General features: G+C 61.5%; 1 protein-coding gene across 7 annotated transcripts; it reads right to left on the reverse strand.

The window, feature by feature from the left end:
- Positions 1-506: 506 nt before the first annotated feature.
- On the reverse strand, positions 507-19,048 carry ZMIZ2 (zinc finger MIZ-type containing 2). 7 transcript variants are annotated; one of them, XM_045089597.1, is made up of 20 exons: positions 18,591-18,676; positions 13,079-13,213; positions 12,822-12,936; positions 12,411-12,613; positions 12,071-12,263; positions 11,623-11,871; positions 11,300-11,455; positions 10,633-10,710; positions 10,292-10,460; positions 9,556-9,700; positions 9,257-9,467; positions 8,742-8,847; positions 8,473-8,630; positions 7,978-8,135; positions 7,646-7,714; positions 7,165-7,409; positions 6,634-6,803; positions 6,309-6,548; positions 5,573-5,703; positions 507-4,798 (listed from the first exon to the last, which is right to left on the reverse strand). In XM_045089597.1, the coding sequence occupies exons 2-19, from the start codon at positions 13,126-13,128 to the stop codon at positions 5,596-5,598; spliced, it is 2,823 nt and encodes a 940-aa protein (XP_044945532.1). In that variant the 5' UTR covers positions 13,129-13,213; positions 18,591-18,676; the 3' UTR covers positions 507-4,798; positions 5,573-5,595. The 7 variants fall into 7 exon arrangements, with proteins under 7 accessions (XP_044945532.1, XP_044945531.1, XP_044945534.1 ...); XM_045089596.1 differs by lacking the exon at positions 18,591-18,676 and adding an exon at positions 18,951-19,048 and having other exon boundaries at positions 4,783-5,703; XM_045089599.1 differs by having other exon boundaries at positions 4,783-5,703; positions 7,978-8,045.
- Positions 19,049-23,946: the final 4,898 nt, after the last annotated feature.

The following is a 23,946-nucleotide window of genomic DNA, read 5'->3' on the forward strand; positions in this document are numbered from 1 at the left end:
TTCGATGCGGACACAAGTTCTCAGTTGCTTTGGGTAAATACCAAGGAGCCCAGCTGCCGCAGACGGGAAGAGGCTACGGTTTTGTCCGACACTAATTGCCCTGCAGAGTGGCTGCCCCATCTGGCATTCCCGCCGGCACTGACTGAGAGCTCCTGCGGCTCTGGGGCTTTACTTTTATTATAATCATTATTATTATTTTTAAAGATTTTATTTACTTATTTGACAGAGAGATAGAGAGCACAAGTAGGCAGAGCAGCAGGCAGAGGGAGAACGAGAAGCAGACTCCCCATGGAGCAGGGAGCCTGATGTGGGACTCGATCCCAGGACTCCAGGGTCATGACCCAAGCCGAAAGCAGCTGCTTAACCGACTGAGCCACACAGGCACCCACTTTTATTAATATTTTTAATTTTTATTTTATTTGACAGAGGTCACAAGTAGGCAGAGAGAGATGGGGGAAGCAGGCTCCCCACTGAGCAGAGAGCCCTTTGCGGGACTCGATCCCAGGACCCCAGAATCACGACCTGAGCTGAAGGCAGACACTCAACTGACTGAGCCACCCAGGCGCCCCTATTTTTATTTTTACTTTTTTTGCCATGAGAGGGTGTTTACTGTACAGAAGCAGGCTTTCCTGGTCGCAAGGAGCTCTGGGGGACCATGACTCTGGCAACTGAGCTCCATGAGTGGCACTGTGGGCTCGTTTTACTTTGGGCTCCCGGTGGGGGGCGGGGGGATGGGTCAATGGACCCAGAGGCAGATGGCTACCGGCCACCCCCCGGCCACCCACTGGCCAGTGACAGGGGAAGCTGGAAAAGCAGGCTGGTGGAGGGCCAGAAAGCAGGATCTCAGGCCCTGGTTTGGCTTTGCGACAGGTCACCTCATGAGGCTGGCGGGCTCCCGCTGTGTGGGTGCCACTGACCTCAGCACATGAGGGGAGGGCCCCAGAGTCAGTGCTCGGGAAGGAGAGGCAGCACCATTCTGCCTGCTCCCACCGGGGTCCCTCCACTGGAAGGTGGCCCTTGGGCGTGGAGCCTGTCCCCTGCTCAGCGAGTCCCGCCGAAGAGCAGGGCCACTCCTCGCGGAGCGGACAGGAGGTACCCTGCTCGGGGTCTCCAAGAGTGGGCTGGGGGGCCTGTGCTGGGAGCCAGTCCTCATCTCAGCAGATGCTTGCCAGACACCTGCTGACCATCCCACTTCGACCCTGCAGGGCACAGGTGCTCAGCCGGCAACAGGGTAGGCTGGGAGTGTGGGGGGAGGTGCAGATGGGGGCGCCCGTGAGGGTGCTGGGTGCTCAGCACCCCCTGCATGCAGACCGCAGGCAGCCCGCTCCTACTTGCCCCTGTCTGCCCAGGTTAATCTCTTGGACAAACGTGTTGGCTTTGGGATAAGTCAGACACAAAAGAGGTCTGTTCCCACGGAGCTCACAGTCTCATAGGAAAGGTGGGTAGCAATGCTCATCTGACCCAGAATGTTTAGTCAAGCTCTAGACGTCCCTTTTAGGGGACAGGGGACAGAACACACAGGGGTGAAGGAGAAAGTGACCCTTGGACTTGCTTCAGGCAACTTGCCTGAATCGTTCAGAAAATTGGTGTAAGGGGAAAACACCAAGGATTCTCCCACGTTAAGAGAGTAGAGACATAACGACCAGCCCCAAGTGTGACCTGGACTGCATCTGGGGTTGGATGCAGTTACAGGAGGTGCTGGGAAGCCAGGCTGGGAGGGAGCACGGTGTGGAACACGGCTCCCCTGCCCCGGTAAGGAGGGTGCTCCCATAAGGGAACGTTTTTGCTTTTCCAAGATGTGCGCTGAGCAGCTCATCTGCATCGGACTTTCCCAACTCAGCGGCCACTAAACCCGCAGGGGCATAAAAAATGCAGTCGCGTGGTAAGACGGAAGGAGCAGGCCTGACTGGCAAAATGTCAGCCATCCTCAACCCAGGGCTTATGCGGGTGCTCCCTGTGCTATGTGCAAAGGCTCAAGTGTTTTTAAATAAAATACCAGAAAATGATCACTACTGAGCTGTGATTGATTAGCTGTGATGGGGATCAGGGAGGCAGCCATGGGGTGGTGGGGAGCAGCAGCAGAGGGCTCCCCGCGGCAGGGGCGAGTCAGCCAAAGCCTGCAGTGGGTAGGATGTGAAGGACCCTGGAAAACCCTAGGGGTGGCCAGTGTGGCAGATGCAGGGCCGGAGAGTGGTCAGGTGGGTCGTGGGCAGGGTGGAGAATGATCCTAAGGCCAACCCACACCTGCCCCCTTCTGGTACCTGTTCCCTGTGTTGGGAAGCACTCCTGATCCCACTCTGGCTGCGGGCCCCTTAGCTGCCACCAGAGTGTGGTCGGGGCCTTCCGGTGGCAACAGTAAGAGCAGGGCTCAGAGGCTCTGGTCTCTGCTCCGTAGCAACAGCCGCTCTAGACTGCAAGGCTCTCCAAGGGGACGGGCCTATCACTCTGGAGCTGTGTCTGCCCATGTCCAGCCTTCTCCAAGGCCCTCGGTGTCCCTTTCAGGATGGCTGTCTTGAATTCTTCCCCCCCAGTGAGTGGCCTGTGGGCACTTGCAGCCTGAGCTGAGGCAAGCGGACACGGGAAGGGTTTGAGCAGGAGGCAGGGAGCTCGGAGGGGCATCCACAAATCCCACCCCCCGCCACAGCATCACAGCCAGTGGTGTAGCCAATGGCTAAAGGTGGGGTGCAGCCCTGTGGCTCCACTGACGGGTTCAAGACCACGTGAAGCCAGTCCCTGGCGGCAGAGGCAGAGGTGGCTGCAGGGGATGGGGATGGGCACGTGACATCACGGAGCCTAGTGCACTTGGCATCGGGGCGATTCACTGCTCCTCAGCTCAAACAGATTGGGCGAGTGACTGATGACCCCTGACTAAGAAGGCATCCGTACTCCCAGGACCCTGAAACATCTTGGTCCTGTCCAGAATCCCCCACCTGATGGTCCTGATGGGTCCCTGTGATCAGCCCAACTTGGGAGGTGACCAGGTGAGGATGCCAGCGGGCAGGGGCCATGGGGACAGGGACATTGCCCCGACATCTGGTAGCATCTGGTCCTGGGCTAGGGTCTCTACCCTCTTCTTTGTGCTGTCCACTGCTTCTCGGGCTGGTGCTCTGGGGCTCTGTGCTCTCACGGTCGGGGGGGCGTGTCTGACCGCTGGCAGCTCACGGGGGACCCCCTTCTTGTCCCTCTGACAGCTGCTCCAGCCCCACTTCTGACCCGAGTCACTTGTCAAACCGAAGTTTCGCTTGCCTGGATTCGCTGCTACATTTCTGGTCTCACACCTGTCGTGTCTTCATTCCTTCTGCTGTTTTGCCTCGTGTGTTTTCTAGTTCCTTCCAGTGGGCAGTGAGGTAAAGTGAACTCCTGGACTGCAGATGCTCACAGCTGTCCCATGTCGTTTTGACGCTGCGCTCACAGCACCTCTGAAGGTGGGCGCGCCGCTGCGTCTCAGGATGGCTCCTGATTTCACCTGCGATTCCTTCTCCCACCCCAGGCTGTCCAGTGCTTAACTTTACCACCTGTTACTGTTCCCTGAAATGGGACACATTGTTGCAGCGATGCTGTTAGCAAACTTGAGCTTCATTCCTAGCAGTAAGGGACAGGCCTGGCACGTGGTTGGTTTCCATTTCTGCACCAGGGCTCTGCTCCCGCGTGCATCTGGTCTGCGGTCCACTTATCTGAAGTGGTGCGCGCAGCAGGATGTGACTGATGGGTGTAAGGTGGCAGCTGAGAAGACCGCACTCCCCTTGAGGAGCCAAACGTCACTGGCACCTCCCCCGTCCCCAAGTGCACTCCTGTGTCACCCCGCGGGGAAGTGGTGTGGGCAGCCCATCCACGCCCCCACCTTCCTGACCAGCGGCACGGACGTGGGACCCCTGGGAAACCCGTGTCTGGTGTCAAGCTGTACTGAGATACATGGACTTCTGCATCCTGCTCCCTCACTGCGTGCTCCCCACGGCGCTGTGCTCCCTGTTCCCCTGCTGTCCTGTCGTGGCTTGGGTCCACCCTCCTGTGGGTGAACGCTGGTTCATCTCCGGATTTCTCCATTGTGCCCAGCAGCACCCAGGAGGACGTCCAGAAACCACAGCATGTGTGGCACCTGTTCTCGGCTTCCTCCCCAACCCCAGCCTGGCTATGGATGACAGACAGAATTCTGGACAGGCCCTACTCATCCCTGGGCCTCCTTGTCCACCCCCCCAATCCCAGCCAGCACTGAGAGCGTGCTTCTGCCCCCTCAGCCAGAAACAGGCTGCGGAGGCATGAAGGTCCACATCTGGGGTCCCCAGTTGTAAGTGGGTAAAGCCACCCAGGCCTGCCTGCCCTGGACACCACCACCCCGAGCTTCCAGGGCCCTATGGGCACCCCCCTTTCCCCACTGCAAGGGGCATCAGCCTCTCCTGCTAGGCCAGGAGGGAAAGGCCACCCAGGCAGCTGGTACACAGCTGGAGGGGGCTGTGCAGGCCCGGGAGCCCAGGGCCACCCTCCATGGGCCTCCTGGAGCTGCTGTCTGGAGCCAGCCCGGCCTTCAGCCCTGGTCCTTCCCGAGGCCCCTGACTCGACAGCTGGCTCCCTGCCCCAGGCACACCCATACAAGGTGACAGGGTGGTAGATGTGTCTCCTGGCCCTGGTGACACTTCACAAAATAGTTCCCTGGCAGAAGCCAACTTGGAAAATTCCAGAGACAGGGAAATTTACCATGAGGCAGGAACAGCTGGGTCTGGGCTAGGAACAGAGCCCCGCCCACGTGGAGAACGCAGGCTGGCATGAAGGAGGGACCCGGCAGGCCCGCGGTGAGGGAGTCCTTTAATAGAGATGGGCAGACAGGGGACACAACTTGGCCCTGGGCCAGTGGGGGCAGTGGCTCCTCCTCCCCCACCTGGCTTGGCCTCAGGGTGGACAGGGAAAGGCAGTTTTAAAAAACACAGCGGGACTGATTCTTCACTTTCACGGAAAAGGGGACCTCAGAGGAGCAGCCCGCTGGAGAATCTGTACACAGAGCGGGTCTCTGCGCCCAGCCCTTTGGGCCGAAGCCTGCAGCCACCCCCACCCCCGCTGAAGGGATGGGCTGTCCACACCCACAATGTCCCTATGTTATGTACATCATTGTGCTTTGGAGTGCCCCGCCCTGCAGCCTTAGCCTGGAGCCTCCGGTGGGAAGAGGGTCCCACTCCCACTGCGAGCTTGGACTCAGGACAGAGTAGCCCCGCTCCTCGCCCGTGAGCAAAGGGTTTGTTGAGACAGAAGGGTCAGTGCTGGACAAGATGCAGGCTGGTGGGAGCAGGCAGGACCGGGGGCACCGGGGCAAGGCGTGAGGCCAGGGTAGCAGGTGTGTGTGGGCAGGACAAAGCTGGGGTGGGGGTGGGACCAGGCGGTGGCTTGGGGCAGGGCTGAGCATCTAGTAAAACCCCATTCCCCACTGGAGAGGAGGGGTTAGGGGGTCCACCCGCGGCTCCCTCCCACCCAGCGCAGATGCTTTCAGTGTCAGGGGCCAGGCGGCTGGCCCGGCCCTGGCCCTGGCTCTGGGTCCACAGGTGGGGAGGGGCGGGGCACGATGATGTCTGCCTGCGTGACCTGCCTGGCTGGGTGGGGTCTAAGGGATCAGTTGTTCTCGAAGAGAGAGAGCAGGTCGTCATTGTTGTTTGTGGGGAGGTCAGGCGGGCCCAGGTAGGACAGCAGTTCCTCCGGGTTGGTCAGTTCTGGGAGCAGCTGGGGACAAAGCAAAGCCATCAGCGGCTCCCGCCTCAGACCCACCACGGCCCTGCATGGGACCCTGACCCTCAGCCTGCATAGGGTCTCCCCCTGCCGGAGGCTGCTCTTTGAGCAGGAATCATTGCACATGGGTTGTCCAAGGCCAGCCAGGGACGCGTGGTGCCGGCAGGGCCAGCGCAGGGGGTGGGCTCGCCGGTGCCCGCGACTCACTATTCGGAGCGGCTCTAACTTCCCCTCATCATGAACTTCAGGGAATTTGAGTTATTCGGATTGAGGACGGTTACCTGCGTTTCACACACCGATTCTGGCTCACCCAGCAAGGGGAGTCAGACACGCCAGCCCGCACCCTGCGCCAGTGTGGTCAGTTCCAAGCCCAGTCTTCTTGGGCGCTAGACAGTCCCCAGAGCCAACCCCGCCGCTACAGCAGGTGCCCGACCTCCTCGCCAAGGCTGATACTACGTGCCCAGCTCTCCTGGCTCTGGAAGTCACTGGGGCAGCGGCGTTCTCCCTTCTATGAAGCATGTGGACCCTGGGGACGATGTGCATGCCATCCTCCCCAGCCCCAGCTCCCACACGCTCCCCAGCGTGGGGCCTGTACTCACGTCCAGGGCTGGTTCAGGGGCCTCCCCTGCCCCAGACATGGGGGGCCCCATCACGCCTGTGGCCGCGCTGAAGGCCAGCTCGCCGATGGGGCCCGAGCTCACTGGGCCCAGGGGCTGCCGGGATGCTGGGGGAGGGTTTGGATGGTGCAGCTGGGACCCTGGGGGCCCCCCAAGGCTGGGAGCATGCAGCCCCTGTGGCCCAGGGTTGTGGGACGGGTCCAGGTGACCCGCTGGTGCCATCTGAGGAAGGAGAGAAGAACCTGGTCAGATGGCCCTGGGTCCCCCTCCCTGGGAGCTGGCCCCCCAACCCTCTGGCGGCACTGACCTGCCCTGGGAGACAGGGGGCAGACTTCTCTGGTGTCAGGAGGCTGCTGGGAAGGTCAGACTGATAGGAGCTGGGGGGCAGCCCCGCGGTGAACTCAGGAAGGGCCGGGGTGCTGGGTGCGGCAGGCGGGAAGGAGTCAGGGAAGGTCCCGGGTCCCAGGAAGCTGGAACCTGAGAGTAGAGCCGGTCCTCGGTCAGGCCTGGGAGCTGGCGCTGCTGGAGTGGTCTGGGGAGGGGCGACCCCAGTGGTCTCCCACAGGTAGTGCCAGACCTCACAGGAAAGGGCACTTCTTCTCATCACAGACGTTGCTCTGGGACCCGCCTCACCCAAACACACCCACACGTGGCGTCAGAGACGCCCCAGAAGCAAGCTGGCAGAAGGTCCCTAATCCTCAGCGACCGCCTACCCCCACGGCCACGTCCCCAGCAGGCCCCAGGTGCGGGACCTGCGTGGTAGTGCTGCAGTGGTCTGAAGAGGACGGACCATTGGCCTGTGGCAGCCGCGTCCCCGGGCCCAGCCCGCCGTACTCACCCTGGCCAGGGTAGTCGCCAGGGGCTGGGGCCGACAGGGGCTGCAGGGGGGCGAAGGGGGCAGCCCCGGGGCCCAGGGCCGCGATCATCTCCATGACGCTGGGCATGAGCACATGCGCGGGGCTCACGGTGCGGCAGCGTTTCAGCACGGGCCCGTCAGGTTCCTCCTTGATGTGCACGTCAGGCTTCACGGGCACGGGCTTCCAGCTGCACATGGGGTCGATGGTGATCTCCTCATAGTCAGAGCTGGCCGGGGACACATGCACTACTCACTAGTTGTCCTGCTGTCTCTCCCAGCCTCCAAGGCTTGTGGCCACCCGGCACGTTCCACGGGCCCGGGGTGGGGGGCTGTGGGGGGCTGTGGGTTACGGCCATGGCAGAGCAGCGGGGTGGGGGGTGCCTCCCAGCCATCCTGGGGCTGCCCGCTGCCGATTGCAGATTAACTGCTGCCGACCGCAGCCGGGCAAGGGGCGGACACTTACTTCTGAATGTAAATGAGAATCCCCAGCATGTACTGGTCCACCTCCAGCCCCTCCAGCAACGCCGTCTTGCTGTCGGAAACCAAGAGGATGGGGCTCGGAGGCCTGTCACTGCTCCGCTCCATCACTGTGCCCGAGACCACCCCGTGGGAGATGATCTTCAGGAAGGGGACCCCGCGTGTGAGGTCTCTGCCCTGAGCCACAGCATTATCGTCTGGGCGGTTACCACTGAACCTGACTTGGGTATTTTCTGGTGCTGCAGGGGGAGCGGACGGCTTCTGACAAGGACCGTCCTGCACCCCAGGCCACCATGAGGGCGTCTCAGGAATACTCACTTGCACACGGGGCATCTCCAGGTCCCCCGCTCACAGTTGAGCTGTAGGTAGGACTCTAGGTCGAAGCACTGTGGGGGGCAGGACAGGTGGCTTCTCACACGGGGGCCGGGGGCGACCTGGCCGTACCACACGATCGAGCCGCGTGCTTCTGGGCTGATCTGCTCATGTGTGGAGAAGCCACACATGCCAGGCTTTCCCCAGGGCGCCCCTCCTGACAGTCCTCATAGGGACTGGGATGCCATGAGGCCAAAGGCATGGGCATCTGCGCTGAAGGGCCGCGTCCAGGACGCATTGTCCAAGGAGACCCCGTGGCGGAGCGTTGGGGATCCGAGGGGTCGCTCCTGGGGCCTCGGGAGGACCGCACCCGCGGCCTCATCGCCTTTTGAGAGGAGACCCTGCGAATGCAGGGGAGCAGTGACTGTCCTCGGAGACAGGGGAGGGCCGACAGAGAACAACTGTCACAATTCCTGGCAGAGCTCCACAGGGACCACCCACCTGGATGTGGCGGCAGTCGTGGCCGCGGGCAGGGAGCTGGATCCTGCGGAAGGTGATGGGGCACTTGAGGGACACCTTGATGGCCGTCTGTTCCACGCCGTCCTCGCCGTTGGGCCCGGGCGTGCCGGGGATGGTACCGCTGCTGAAGTTACGCTTTACTGGTGTCGACAGGGCAAAGGGCTAGACGGAGGGGCTGCCACTGGCGCCACAGCCCCAAGGGACCACGTGGGCCGCCCACTGTCCCCCCAACCCCCAGCAGGGCCACTCACTCTTGCTGACACAGTGCTCAGCAGGAAGGAGGCGCTTCTTGAGCAAGCCCTGCAGCACCGCGCGCACGGCGGGCCGGTGCACCAGCTGCAGCACGAACAGGTGCGACTGCGGTGGGAGGGGCCGGTCAGGACTGCAGTGGGGAGTCTCCCCTGCTCTGGAGCCCCCATGCCGCAGGCTGGCCCCGCCCATCTGGGGAGCCCGCCAGGGGGAGAACACCGGCATCTGGGAGCCCCCAGCCTATGGCAGTCCCGTGACCACCCCCAGAGCCGGCTGGGGCGTGCCCAGCTGCCCCTCTTCGCCCCGGTGAGTCCCAGCGAGGCTTTCAGGATGGGGAGCCAGGGGGCCTGCTGAGCCTCCTCGCGGGGAGACAGGGTCAGCAGGAGCGCTCCATCTGCCTGCGCGGTGCGGGCCTCACTAGGAAGCAGGGAGGTGGCTCCACACCGCCGTGGGGCCAGGAGATGAGACAGGTTGGGCGGGACTGACGCGGAGGGAGGGGGGGTGCGGGGGCACTCACACAGCAGCAGGCTGTGACCGTGATCTGGATGGTGTTGCGGCCCGGCTGGCACACGTGCTTTAGGTACAGGGGCTTGTGGGAGGTCTTGTTGTCGCCGCGCTCGATGGTGAGCGGGGTGGCGTTGACGCTGACCTGCACCGAGGCCGGCCAGTTGGTGTTCATCTGCCGGTCCTCGTGGTGGTAGCACTTGAACTGCAGCTCCAGGTCAGGCCTGCGTGGGCCGGGTGCACAGTAAGGACAGGCTGGCTGGGGCGCGGGTACAGGGGTTGGGGCCGCACACCGGGCCGGCGCCAGCTCACCTCAGCATTAGCGTCTTGTAGACGGAGTCACGCAGTTGGAAGGCATGGTTGCTCACGGCCAGGTTGTGCTGCAGGCGGAAGGGTTCCAGGACCACCCCGTCGCGCACGGGGAAGGTCAGCCGCAGCTCATCACAGGGGCCACTGCCTGGGAGCGGGCCACGCTGGCATGAGCCGGCAGCTGGCATGGAGGACGCCCCCCTCCCCCCGCACCCCTTACTGCAGGGATGTGGGCTGGGGAGCAGGGCCCCTCCTTCCCCACCTTGGGGCTGGGCTGTGGGCAGCATCTCCCCCGGGGCCCCAGGATCTTGGGATCCCGCTGTTCCATCCTGCTTCAGGCACCTGGCCCAGGGTCCCCTAAATTATGACTGGAGATCGTGCCCCAGACCCAGAAAAAGAGGGTGCCACTGGTGCTTTCGGGAGGGTGGAAGGCTGCGGAGGTGTGAATGGACCCCCTTCACCATCCCCAAGCTTGAGCTAGGTTTCTAGGACCTCGGGTTCTGCGCTGGCAGTCTACCCTGGACCAGGGGGTCCCTAGCCGGGAGAAGACTTCAGGGGATGCATAGACTCCCTAAAATGATCCAGAGTTTCGTGCGCACGCATATCTTTCTAGAGAGAAGATCCACACCTTGAAAAATCCGCTAAGACATCTACGGGTGAAAGACAGGGGTATGGGCCCCCAACCCTCATGTCCCCAGAGGATCCCAGTCCAAGCAAGCTGAGAACAAGTGACACTCACCGGGGGGAGACGGGTGCAAGGAGCTCACGCTGGGCTTGAGGTCGGGCAGGAAGGGAGACTTGACCTCCTGGCTGGCAGACATGTAGGGGACACTGCTGCCGGGAGTCATGGGCGGCGTGGGGCTCCCCGGCAGTGGGGAGCTGGGGTAGCCAGGGGTGGAACGGGTGGGCTGTGGGGGTGAGCAAATGGTCAAGGTGGAATGGTGGGGGGTGAAGTTTGTTCTTGGAGCACCCGCGGGAACAGTAAGGACAGAACTGAACAGGGCACCCCCAATTTCCTCCTGCTTGGGCGCCCTCTCTCCATGGGCCCACCCCGTGAGCCTCCCGCCCGTCTGCCCGTACCCCACTCAGGCCAGGCTGGCTGTAGCTGACGCTCCCCCCGTTGAAGCTGGCGCCCTGCCCGTTGAACTGCTCTGTGGGCTGCAGGAGAGAAAAGTGCATGCGCCCAGGGCCCCCGCCTGGCCCCGGCACTTAACCCAAGGAGGGGGCTGGGGACAGGGTGCCTACCGCACACAGGGGCACTGGCCTCTAGTCTCTTCTTTGGAGGCTCTCTTCCTTCAGCAAGTAATCAACAAGGGGCTCATAGTGCTTTCGTAATTTATGACATTACTACTCCAGGAACAGAGATAGACTACTCACGCCCCAAGTTAGAAGGGTCGCAGGAGAGCCAGGGAGAGGCTGAAAAAACACACCTCCTCCTCCCCACATGCCCCCGATGGGCCCGTCCCCAGCAAGCAGAGGGAATGTGGTCGCTGTACCCTAAAAGACAATCAAGTGGCCTGGGGGCCTGCCCCCCGCCCCGCCTGCTCCCTACAGTGATTTTCTGAGCAGATACAAACATCCCGCAGAGGATCCTTTCAGAACTGGATCCCCACACTGCTTGGGACCCCCGCGGAGCTCCGGGCTGCCTGTTCACTCTCATCCCTCCGGGCCAGCTCCCTCATCAGCCTGGCCAGGGCCCAGCACAGGGCCCTGCGGGGGTGCGGTGGGCCAGAGGGCCCAACCCTACCTTGTAGTGCAATCCTGCAGGGCCAGCGGCGGGCAGGGCCTGGGCCACGCTCTGCTGCAGGGGCAGCCGGTGCCCAGGGTAGGAGGAAGGGGTGGGAGGCTGCCCGGCGCCAGGTGCATACTGGCTTCCTGGCAGGTACTGCTGCCCGGGGTAAACCTGAGGGACAGAAAGGGCACTGTACTAGGGCAATGGCTGTTGGGGAAGTCAGCTCCCAGGGAGGACGCGGTGCCCACCCCATCCGACGTGGCCGCTTCCCTCCTGCGGACGGCCGCACCTGCTGCGGCTCTGGGTGCAACTGGGACGAGGGTGGTCCGGACGCTCACCTCACTGGAGTAGGCCCTCTTGACCCCCTGTCGGGGCAGCGGCTGGGCCTGGGGAGGCCCGGGGTACCCGTGCTGGGGCAGGCGCTGCCCTGCGTACAGGGGTGCCATGCCTGTTGCCCGGGTGGGGTTCATGCCAGCGGGGCCCAGCAGCCCTCCCACGGCGGCAGGATTCATACTGCTGGGGACGCTGGGCCCCCGGGGACCTCCGTGCTGCAGGAACTGGTTGTTAAAAGCCTGCCCAGCCCCCATCTGGGGAGAGAAGACAGGAGCCATTCAGGCCAACCCCCAACCTTGGGTGCCACCCAGGGACCCCCACGGTGCCTCACCCCTTCCCCCCACTTTATCTCACTGCGCACCCGTCCCCAGACCCTGACCCTGGTTGCCCAACCGGTCCCTGCTTTCCAGACCAGCACATGTGGGCGCTCCGGGAGGAGCGGCCGGGCCTCACCGCTCCGTACTGGCTCAGCTCCTGGCTCTGCTTCTCCTGGAGGGCGGCCACAGTGGCCGTGGCCGTGGCCGTGGCTGTGGCCGCAGCAGCAGCCACCGCAGCCGCCGCCGCTGCCTGGGTGAAATCGGTGGAGGGTCGTGTGGCATGTGAGGGCAGACCCAGGCCCCCGGGCCCCCCCGGACCGCCCGCATACCTGCGGAAGACACATAGGGCCGGGCTCAGCAGCGCTTGCCGCCCATCACCTGGGGGGAGCCACACGGTAGTTCTTGGGGCTCCGCTTGCATGCACACAGCCCTGGGGGGGCCCCCAGCAGTGCAGCCAGGGGAGGGGTCCTGCTTACCCAGCAGAGAAGCCGGGGCCGCTGGGGTAGCCCCCGCGGCCATACACCCCCTGCGGCACAAAGCCCTTGCTGGTGGCGCCGTCACCAAACGCCTGCTGTCCAAGGCACTGCGGGGAGCTCAGGGCAGAGCCGCTGCCGGCCACTCCGGGCATCACGGAGCCGCCAGGGGGGCTCCCTGCAGGGCCCATGGGGTTCCCCAAAACCTACGGGGAACAAGAACCACCAGTGAGCACCATCCACACAACTTACTTCATGTGGTCGCTCCAAAGAGAGGCCTGGCAGCGGGGGTGGGGGCGGGGCAGGGGGGGCAGAGGTGAGGGGAGGAGAGCAGGGATGGGATGCAGGGCGGGAATGGCATGAAGGCCAGAAGACTCCATTTCTCCCTGAGGAGGGGGGCAGGCGCGGGCTCACCTGGCTCTGGGCCGCGTTGCCGACGCCCCACACGGTCGTGACCACGGACAGCGATCCTGCAGGCTGAGTGGCGCTCTGTTGCCAAGGCACTGCCTCGTAAGCAAACGGACCATCACTGGGAGCAGAGAGGCGGGTGAGAGGCCCAGGTCAGGAGGGCCCTGCTGGGGAGGCTGAGTGCAGGAGCAGCAAAGTCCCGCCACGCCACCAGGCCCACACCCCTGGGCCTGAGGAGGGAGCGCAGCAGGAGCCCCACTCACCCGTGTGGCGTGGGGGGCAGGGCGGGTTTCACGGGGTGCATGGGGTTCATTGGCTTCGGAGCAGCCTAAAGGCCAGATCTGTAGGTGGCAGGAAGTGGTCCTCACTGCTGGTGATGTGGGACTCAGCTGCTCTGGCTGCCGGGACAGGAGGGAGGACATCAGCGGAGAAGCAGCCAGGGGCTGTCGGCAGCCTGCAGGGAGCCCTGAGCATGAGGCCCCCTGGCGCTGTGCTGAAAGAGGGAGGGCAGGGTGACAACGGCGTCTGAGGGCCACCTTGCCCTGCGCTACCTGCCCTCCCCATCCTCCGCCTGCCTCAACCCCAAACCCCAGCCTGGAAGCCAGCATTAACCCTGTCTGGCCAGGACCTGGACCAGCTCTGGAAGCAGGCTTTCTGAACCCCAATACTTTCCACGCTTGTCCTCCCACACAAAGGCCTGGATATCTGTAAGAGTCAGGGAGCATCTAGGACCTGATTGCCAGAAGCCCCCAAGAAAGCACCAGGGGGGCAGGTCAAGGCCAAAGCCAGAGAGAAGGCTGGAGAGGAGCACCCGGGGGCACCATCTGCCCACGCTCCGAGGCCTGCCCGCTGCAGAAGGAGCGCTGGTAACCAGGGGGGTGTGAGCTCAGCCACCCTCCATCCTCCCTCCTGCCCTGGATGGCAGGCTGCTGCAGCAGCAAGTCCCCCAAGGGCTGCTCTGGGGCCCAAGGGTGCCATCTGGGACTGATGTGGGCACAAGGCCAGGCAGGCAGACCTGACCCACCAGACAGAGTTCCTAAAAGGGGAGGGATCCACACACATAGCCATGGGCGGAGGGCTGGCAGGTGCCCATGGACATGGCAAGGGGCCAATGGGAACACAGCAGCAGGGCTAGTGAATGCTTGCAGGACCCGTGTGCCCATGCTGGGGGCTTTCTCCTACCCCGTGAGGCTCACTCTCTCCCATTTACTGTCTCAGAAAAACCGGTGATGGAGGGCTAGGCCACTCACATCCTCCAACATCCCCAAAAGCAAGTCCAGACCCTTGCTGGCATGGCTGGGACCACGTGCTTCTGCCTGGTCTCCGTGCAGACACAGGCTGGTGATGGTCCTCAGGGGGTACCCTGGGGGTCCTGGGTGGGGAGGCTACACCCCGCCCTCTGGACGTTGACATTCTGTCCCAGAGCATCGCTGCCTTTCTGGGGCTGCGAGGCCTCACACATGCACACAGACACATCACCTGTGCCAGGCTAACCTCCGGTGGCTCAGTCCTGCCACTTCAGCACTCTCGGGGCGTCCTTCAGGCCCAGGAGTGAGAAAGTGGCTCCAGCACCCACCTGGCCCCGAGACTCACATTCCTGAGTGCTGCCCAGGCACCTCCAGAAGGTCACGTCCTCTGGAAATACAGTCCTGGAGGGGTGTGGGGGGTGGGTCCCTGAGCGGGGGCCCAGGGGAGATGGGGTGCAGTGGGGACTGCGATCTGGAGCCTCCCCCACCGAGCACAGAGGTACATGCGTCCTGGAGTTGCAGCGTGGCTGGGCCCAGGGCCGGGCGAGACGGGGAGGGAGAGACAAGTGGGCTTGTCCACCTTACAGCTAGTTCTGCTTCCCTTCCCCCCCGCCAGACCAGGCCCCACTCAGGAAACAGGGGCCAGAAAAAGCGGGGGTCAGTGGGTCTGGAAGGCTCTAGACCCCTAGACTCTGGGCAGAAGTAAGCGTGAGAGCCAGGACACTGTGACCAGGCAAGGGAAGGCTGGTCTCTACGGGTCCAACTCCAGGATTGGGATGGGGGTGGGAGGTACAGATGGACAGACCTGCCAGTAGGTCAGTGGAACAGACCAGAGAACCAGCTGGTCTCTGATGAAGGTACAGAAAACATGCACTGGAGGAAACCTGCCATTTCAACATGAGGTGCCAGAGACGCTGGATTCCCGAGCAAAAAACAAAACAAAACCAAACCCTAATCTTCCCATCGCATACAGAAATTAACTCAAAATGTGCCACAGATTCAAATGTCTAGCACAAGCTGTAAACCCTTTGGAAACACCTGGGAGCGAATCTTCGGGATCCAGAGCCAAGAGCCCTCCCACAACACACTGAAAGCACACACCATAGAAGAGCAAACCGAGAACCTGTCTGCAGAGCCCAGACCGGATGAAGCTACGGACCAGGCGCTGCCTTCAAGGGCCACCGTCCCTGACAAAGCATTAGCATCTAGAATATATAAAGAATTCTCAAAACTCAAAATAACCCAAAAAAACAAAACCCAAAAAACCCACCCAGAAACTGGGCAGGAGAACAGACATTTCACCGATGAGGCAGTAGGGACAGTGAGTCAGTGCTCGGAACTGGGGTCCAATCCACAGAGCTGGGGTCCAACATCAGGGCCATCAGGCACGGGCAGAGTAAAACCGCTGGGAGCCCTGGCCGCACCCCCCCTTGGAGCCGCTAGGATAGTGCCAACACCGGCCAGGCAAGGAGACCCGGACCTCATCCCCACGGTGGCTGGAAACAGACCAGGGGCAGCCGCCCTGGACCACAGTTCTGCGGCTTCCCGTAAAACAAAGCACACAGCCACCCCACTAACCAGAGATATCACTTCTGAACATTCATCTCTGAAAACTGTAAACGTCCGGTCACAGGAGAACCTGTATGTGCGTGTTGCCAGCAGCCCGCAGGGATCTCAAGGGAACATGCTGTGTGGGAAACGCCAGTCCCAAGAGATTCCACATGTAGGGTTCCCTTTACATAACACTCCTGAGATGACAGAATCCCAGAACCCGAGAGCAGAGCGCGTGGCCAGGTGGGGAGGAGGGAGACAGGTGTGAACACAAGGTGGGGAAGGCCGTGTCTGTATCTTGCCTGGCGCCACCTGGCCTCCTGCTGGGACATGTCCTATAGCTCTGTAAGATGGCATCACCAGGGAAGCTGGGTAAAGGACACAGGGGTGTTTTTTACAGCCACACGTGAATCCAAAATTCCCCCAAAATTAAACTTCAGAAAAGGAACTGCCACCACCCAGCCCACTGTCTCCACAGGGATGCCCACGGCAACCATCCCTCCTCCAAGCTGGTGGGTCTGGCTGGGCCTGCTCTGGTCCCACAAGCAGTGGCCGGAGTCCCTGGGGCTGGAGGGCTCTGCTCCGAGCTCCCGCTTCCCCAGCGTGGCCTCCGGGACTTCAGACTCACCTGCAGGGCTGGAGCCGGAAGACCACATTTCTAATGGGTCCATGGTTGAGGACGCTGCTGATACAGGCACCCCAGTCTGAAAGCCAGGGATGCGGGGGCGGGGCGGGGACTCCACGGGCCTGGGGACCCCGGCAGACTCCTACGTCCCATGGGTCGGGGGAATTCCACCCCCAAGACTTCTCTGTTGTGAACGAGACCACAGATGTTTCCAGTTCCCCGAGCTGACTGCTCGTGTGGCTGTATGGGTGTGTATGGGTGTGTACGGGGGTGTGTGTGTGTGTGTGTGTGTGTGACTTCCTGCCAGACCAAGTCTGGTCTCCTCCCTGAGAAGACCTACACTCTCCATGTCACTCTGCTCCTGACAGAGGGAGAGGGGAGCTCTGAGCCCAGACCTTCTTCTCACTTCCAGGCCTGGAAGGCAGAGCTGGGAAAGCCCCTGTGTGTGTGTGTGTGTGTGTGTGTGCGCGCGTGCGTACGTGCAAGGAGGCCTGAGCAGGCCTCTGGGGGCTTCTGGAGGCCAGAGGCTCTCCCATATGCAGCTCCAGCAGGAAGCCAGGAACCCTGGGCAGAACCCGGCATACGGCTAGCTTAGAAGGCCCCACGGCTTTCTATGGGTCAGGTCACATCTTCCTCCAGAAAAAGAGCTACAGAAAACTCACTACTCTGACCCCTCTTCCCCAGGGGCTCAGAGCAGCTGCACCCAGTCTCCTGCGTCCCAACGAGAGGCAGACCTTAATGTGGGTCACCCCTCTTCCACCTCCACTCTGTCCTTGCTGCCTGGTCACCCAGGAGCAACACACCCCATGACAAGCCACCTGACCTCAGGAGGAGAGGCCTACTCCACGGTCCCAGAGCAGGGACGCCGGGAGCCTGTAGTTCCTGGGAAAGTCTCCGACCAGAGGGACACCGGAGCCTGGGCTCTACTGGGCTCTGAGAGGGTGGAAATGATGGCTCCAGGGAGGCAGGATGACACAAGGCGGGGACTCACATGCTCAGGGAGCTGAAGTCCTGACGCTCTCCATGTGAGGTCACAACACTCATCCCAAATCCCCAAAAACGAGCATCTACCCACAGACCAGACGCGGGACACTTCGGAGAGCAGTTAGAGCATTTCACTGCTCCAAGCCTCAGTTTACAATGTGTACAACGGGTACCTGGTGCCACCCTGGGACTGAGGAAAGGGGAGGACACATGCCCACCTTTACAATCTCAGCCCTGACCCCTGTAGTGGGGGCAGCTACCGCTGGACACTTCAGGGGGAGGCCTGGCTGCCTGGTCTTCATTACCTTCCTCTCCTCCCTGACTTCTACTCCCAGCCTGTAGCGAGCCCCTGGGCATGACAAGTCCTCAGGCCCAGTACCCAGAGGGTGAGGCTAAGACCCACCTCCGGGATCCTGTTATCCCTCTCGAACCCCTTCAACAGAGGCCCTCTGGCTCTAGCACGCCAGGATTTGGTGGGTGAGTCTGTGTTCACCCTCTCTGCATCCACCACCCTCTTACAGACCAAGTCACATGTTCTGTGTATGTCCCTGCGAGATCTCAGATAACACAACCGACTTACAGAGGGGGACACGGGTGTTCTGCAACTATCAGGAAGAGAGCAGGGCAGGGTGGGAGAAGGATGGCGGGGGGGGGGGGGGGCAGGAGGGAAGCAAGTCCGGGAGCAGGGCAGGGAGAGAGCATGTCAGGGGGTGGTAAGGGGGAGCAGGGAAGCGGGGAAAGGGGACCAAGGCAGGGAGGGAGCAGATCATAAGCGGAGAAAGGAGGGCGGCAGGGGCCAGCGCAGAGGGAGAAAGAGGAGGATGAAGGGGGCAGGTCCGGGGAGCAGGTGACCCTCCCGCCTGGGCGTGAGCACGTCGGGTTAGGAAAGGGGTGTCCCCACGGAAACCACGGCCGGAGGCTGAAAGGTCAGCCCGCGTCGCCGCCCCCGGGGCAGACCCGCGCGGGTCCCACATCGCCTCGCCCGTGGGAGCGCACCGCCCAGCACCAGCCCGGAAGGCGAGCCCACCGACCAAGCGCGGCGTGGAGGCGGCGAAGCCAGGTGGGGCGAGGGCCCCGGGTCACCCGCCCCGCTCAGGAGGTCGCGGGGGCCGCGCACACCCCCCGGGCGCTCGGCCGGCTTCCGGCTGCCCCAACAAAGGCTCAGGTGAGTGTCGCCCTGCGCGCGCGAGGACGGTGGGCCCAAGCGCACGACGCGCACGAGGCAGGTGCGGCAGGTGGGCGGCAGGGCCGCCTCCAACCCGGCCCGAGCCCGGCGGAGGCGCCGCAGCGCCGGGCCCCGGGCGCAGCACCTGCCCGCCGCGCGCACCTGCCGCACCTGCCGCCCCCGCCCCCCCCCGGCCCTCTCACCTTCGCCTGGCCCGGCCCGGCCTCTCGCCGCCGCGGCCCCCGGCCCGCGCCGCTCCATACGCTCAGCCCGCCCTCCGCGCCGCCCGCTGCCCCCGGGCCGCTGCCGCCGCCGCCCGCGCCACCGCGCCGCCGCCCGCTCCGAGGGCACAATGGAGCCGCCGCGCCGCTCATGCATATGCATGACGCCGCGCGCCGGCCCCGCCCCCAGGCCAGAGCAGTGGAGCCCCGAGCCGAAGTCGTGCGCGCGCGGGGCGGCCGCGGGCCTGCGCAGGCCGGAGCGGCAGGCCCAGGCCGGCCGGGGACAGGCAGGCAGCGCGGGCGGCGGGGGATCACCACACGCGCCCTCCGCCCCCTCCACACCTTTCCGAACGCCGCGTCTGCGGAGCCCCCTGCGCTTCCTGCTCGCTAGCCGCCGGGGCGGGGCCTGATGGAAGGGCGGGGCCGAATGGAGCGGCGGGGGCGGGGCTTTCCGATAGGCGGGGCCTGTCAGAAGAGGGTGTCAGAGCCTGGTGGAAGCGGCCCTGTCGGAGGCGGGGCCTGGCGGGGGGCGGAGTCCGTCAGAGGGGGGCCGACCAGAGGGGCGGGACATTTGAAAGGGGGCGGTCGGGGGCGGGTCCTGACGGGGGCGGGACCTGCCAGAGGGAGGCCGGTCGGAGGGGCGGGGCCTCTGGAGGGGGCGGGGCCCGGAGGGAAAGCCGGGCTGACGGTCGCCGCTGCTGGGCCTCAGGGTCGCGGCCGAGCCGTAGCGGTGGAGGCGTCCTGTCTGCCCCGCCGGCCCCTTCTCGCCCGGTCAGCTGTCCCGCGCGCTTCTGCCGCCGGTTCAGGGAGGCCGCGCTCGGCCGGTGTGGTCTCTGGTCGCGGGCACGGGACGGGGCGCGTCTCGGGCGCAGCGGGGCCGGCCGCCCTCACAGCCGTCTGGGTCGCCTCGGGCCTGTGCCTTCGGGCCCGGCTCCTAGCCAGGGGTCGCGCAGCGGTCATCCTGGGACGGCCCGTGTCCTCGAGGTCCGCGCACGTGCGGCGGGGCCGGGGCTGCGTCCTCCTCCAGGCCGCCGACACTGTCCGGCGGGTGGGCCGCGCCTGCTGTGTCTGCTGTCCTTTCGGGGCTCGCCAGGGTTTTCGGCACTGCGGACATGTCTCCCCTAAGGCCGGCTGGACCTGTGCCCTGTTGCTTCGAGAGCCGTCCACTCACTGGGTATGGGGCCTGCTGTGTGCCAGGCTCTGGTCTGGGCTCTGAGCCTTGCTCCGGGCCTCAGCCCCAGTGGAGGCTCGAGAAGTTGCCGTGTATCCTTGGGGGACAGGGTAAGGACGACAAAGAAAGCAAGGCCAGAGAGTGGGGCGAGTGTAGGCTGGGGGAAGGCTCTATGGAGAGCTGCCTACATGAAGTGGGGAGCAGGTACCTGGGGATTCTGATGCTCTTCTGCCTGCGCGAGGCCAGGAGTGGCTTCCTGAGGGTCCAGGGCCTGGGACTGGCAGGCGGCTCTGCCCTCTCCCCAGTGTGACCGCCGCCCCAGTGACCCTCCGAGATGCTGTTTGGTGTTAGCCTCTTCTACAGTGTTTTCATGTTTGACCAAACGGACTGTTAGAAAAGTCTCCCCTATTTACTGGGGAAATATGCCTTCCTAAAGCCTTTCTTCTAGGACTGCATAGAATGGGAAGCCTCCCTTTGCTATCTGACAGCTGCGTCTTCAAGCATGAGAAGGAACTTCCCACCCCTTGAACCTCCCGCTGGAGACATGCAGGCCCACTCCCTTAAGTGCCAACAGATGTGTGAATGCTAGGACTTCGTTCCAGCGGGCTGTCTCCTAGTGCACGGCAGCTGGACAAAATCCTTTTTATTTTTATTTATTTATTTATCTTTTTTTTAAAAGATTTTATTTATTTATTTGACAGACAGAGATCACAAGTAGGCAGAGAGGCAGGGGGAGAGAGAGGGGGAAGCAGACTTCCTGCTGAGCAGAGAGCCCGATGTGGGGCTCTATCCCATGACCCTGAGATCATGACCTGAGCCAGAGGCAGAGGCTTTAACCCATTGAGCCACCCAGGCGCCCCCAAAATCCTTTTTAAAATGTGACACCAGAGGGGACACGATACTCTGAATGTGACCAAAACCTGCACTTAGTTGTAACCTCAGACACTGAATTATTACGAACAGCTAAGCACCCACAGTTTTCTCACTTCTTGACTTGCAGAACTAGCTTGAGAAAGAGAAAGCGGCCACTTCTTTGCCTACAGGTGTTCTTCTGTGGAAAATACGGAGGAACTTTCATAATCAGTCGTGACCTTTCATCATCCAAGTATTGAGTGTTAATTCCTGTTCATTTTTTGGTCTCTTTTCTCCCAAGTGCTTCTCCGCATACGGTTGCAGTTTGGAGGTTACAGCCTAATGCGTGACTTCACACCCTTACTCCTTCGCTCCATCCACAGAAATGTGTCCTTTCTTATAATGCATCCTCTGAAATAAGCGTGAAGACTACGGGCAAGGACGTTTGCTGTGGCCTTACCTGGGCTACTGAAAATCTAGACTCAAGCTGTGTTCGTTCCTTCAAACTCTCTGTCAAGCGTCTGCCAGATACTGTTGTCCGTGGAAAACACGGTAGCCGGCAGAACAGCACAGAAGTCCTGATGGCCCAGAGCTTCCACCAGTAGCTCATAGCTCGACCCTCGTGGGTAACATGGCTGTCACCTACCTCCATGAGCTGGAAACCCAGTCAGATCCCGTCTGGAGAGGTTTTTAATGGTAGGAGAAGAGTTTCCCACACTTGCTAAGTGAAAAACCAGATACAAAGTTGCATGATGCCAACATAGTTTCTTTCTTTCTTTTTTTTTTTTTTAAAGATTTTATTTATTTATTTGAGAGAAATCGTGAGAGAGAGAGAGATGATGAGCTGGGGAGAGGAGCGGGGGCGGGGAGCAGGTTCCTGGCTGAGCAGGAAGCCCGATGTGGGGCTCGATCCCAGGACCCTGAGATTATGACCTGAGCTGAAGGCAGACGCTTCACCCACTGAGCCCCCCCAGGCACCCAGCCAGCAAATGTAGTTTCTAAAAAAAAAACCCAAAACAACCCAACAACAAAATACATTTATTCAGTATAAGCTCTTCCTCCAGGCCATTAATTAACTTGTCAGGAGTGGAGGAAAGTACCTTTACGAAAGATGTGGGTCAGGCACCACCTTAACCAAAGGACCAAGTCAGCCTCACCGAGCATGGGTGCGGCTGACATCCGTGCCCTTGGTGACATGCTGAGAGAAAGGTCAGAGACACCCCCCCAACTCCCAGTCCCGGTGGCAGTGACAACAGGAAATGTTTCACCTGGATCTAATCACAACAAGTCCACACAGAGTCAGCCTCCAGGGCTGGCCTGGACTCAGAAAACTCCAGAAGACCAGCCTGGGGAAATGGTCAGAGGAGACCAGAGAGCCAGGACACTGGGTGGGGACTGGGCCACGCCCTAGGCCTGGTCAGTGCTATGCTAGCGCGGCCTGGGGGTGGATGCCCAAGGGTGACACTGCTTGGGGGAGTGCCCTGTTCTCTGGAGGCCGTCCAGGAGCAGGCCGCCCGGGGGCAGCACCTCGGACGGGCCGCCACGGCTCCCATGGGTACACTGAGCCCGCAAAGCAAGCATGGCTGGAAATAAAGGCTGAGTCTTTTCAAAGGTATGAAGAAACAGCATGAAGGATATGTTATCTGTAACTTCGGTAAAATGATGTAAAATTCTTTTTTTTTTTTTTTTAAGATTTCATTTATTTATTTGACAATCAGAGATCACAAGTAGGCAGAGAGGCAGGCAGAGGTGGGTGGGGGAAGCAGGCTCCCTGCTGAGCAGAGAGCCCTATGCAGGGCTCAATCCCAGGACTCTTGGCATCCCAGGACCCTGACCTGAACCGAAGGCAGAGGCTTTAACCCACTGAGCCACCCAGGTGCCCCACGATGTAAAATTCTTTGCAACATTGTGGATCACTGCCTCCTTCACAGGAGTGTTATGATCCACGTCATAGGCGATAGGGAGCCCATCAGGGCCTTCACGGGGCTGCAAGGTTGTGCCCAGCGGCCACACCAGGAGCCCGTCAGATGCGGGCTGACCCACCCCAGGCCCCATCCACCCAGGCCTCACCCCAGAACCTACCCCCAGGTTTAGTAAATTGTATTAGCTCTTATTTTTTTTAAAAAAGCTTTTAGTTATTTATTTGAGAGAGACGGAGAGAGAGAAAACGTGCATGGGGAGGAGGGGCAGAGGGAGAGGGATGCTGACCTGAGCCGAAGGTAGTCGCTTAACTGACCGAGCCATCCAGGTGCCCCTGTATTAGGTTTTATTTTTATTTTTTATTTTTTAAAAATATTTTATCTATTTATTTGACAGAGCGAGAGAGGGAACACAAGCAGGGAGTGGGAGGGGGAGAAGTAGGCTTCCTGCTGAGCAGGGAGCCCGACTCAGGGCTTGAGCCCTGGACCCTGGGATCATGACCTGACCCAAAGGCAGAGACTTCACCGACTGAGCCACCCGGGCATCCCTGTGTTAATTTTTTTTTTTTTTTTTTTTTTTTTTTTATTTGTCAGAGAGAGAGCAAGCGAGAGGGAGCACAGGCAGACAGAATGGCAGGCAGAGTCAGAGGGAGAAGCAGGCTCCCTGCGGAGCAAGGAGCCCGATGTGGGACTCGATCCCAGGACGCTGGGATCATGACCTGAGCCGAAGGCAGCTGCTTAACCAACTGAGCCACCCAGGCGTCCCCCTGTGTTAATTTTTGAATAAAGAGTGTAAATGACAGGTCCAACTTCATTTTTTCTTATTGGAATCAGTTGTCCCAGTTGTCCAGTTGTCCCCGATTCCTTATTGGAATCAGTTGTTTTCATTGAAAACAGTCTTCTTCCCTCATTGAATGGTCTTGATGCCCGTGGGGAAAATCACTGGAGCATCAGGGAAGGAGTATTTCTGGGCTGTCAGTCCTATTCCATTGGTCTCCATGTCGGTCCTCATGCCGGCACTCACTGACCTTGTTGTGGCTGCACTGTAGGTTTTGAAATGGGGAAGTGTGAGCCCACCAACTGTTTTCCTTCTGCAAGGTTGGTTTGGATATTCTGGGTCTCTTGAAGTTCTGTGTGAATTTTAGAATCAACTTGCCAGTTTTTACAGAAAAGTGTGGGACTTTGAAGGGGATTATGTTGAATCTGTAGATCAGGGTTTTTTTTTTTCATTTATTTGACAGAGATCACAAGTAGGCAGAGAGTCAGGCCGGGGTGGGAGGGAAGCAGGCTCCCTGCTGAGCAGAGAGGCCAATGCGGGACTCGAACCCAGGACCCTGAGATCATGACCTGAGCCGAAGGCAGAGGCTTCACCCACTGAGCCGCCCAGGCGCCCCCT

The sequence above is a fragment of the Mustela putorius genome, unplaced genomic scaffold (assembly GCF_011764305.1).
Source record: "Mustela putorius furo isolate JIRA1106 unplaced genomic scaffold, ASM1176430v1.1 tig00003845_pilon_pilon_pilon, whole genome shotgun sequence".
Classification (NCBI taxonomy): domain Eukaryota; kingdom Metazoa; phylum Chordata; class Mammalia; order Carnivora; family Mustelidae; genus Mustela; species Mustela putorius.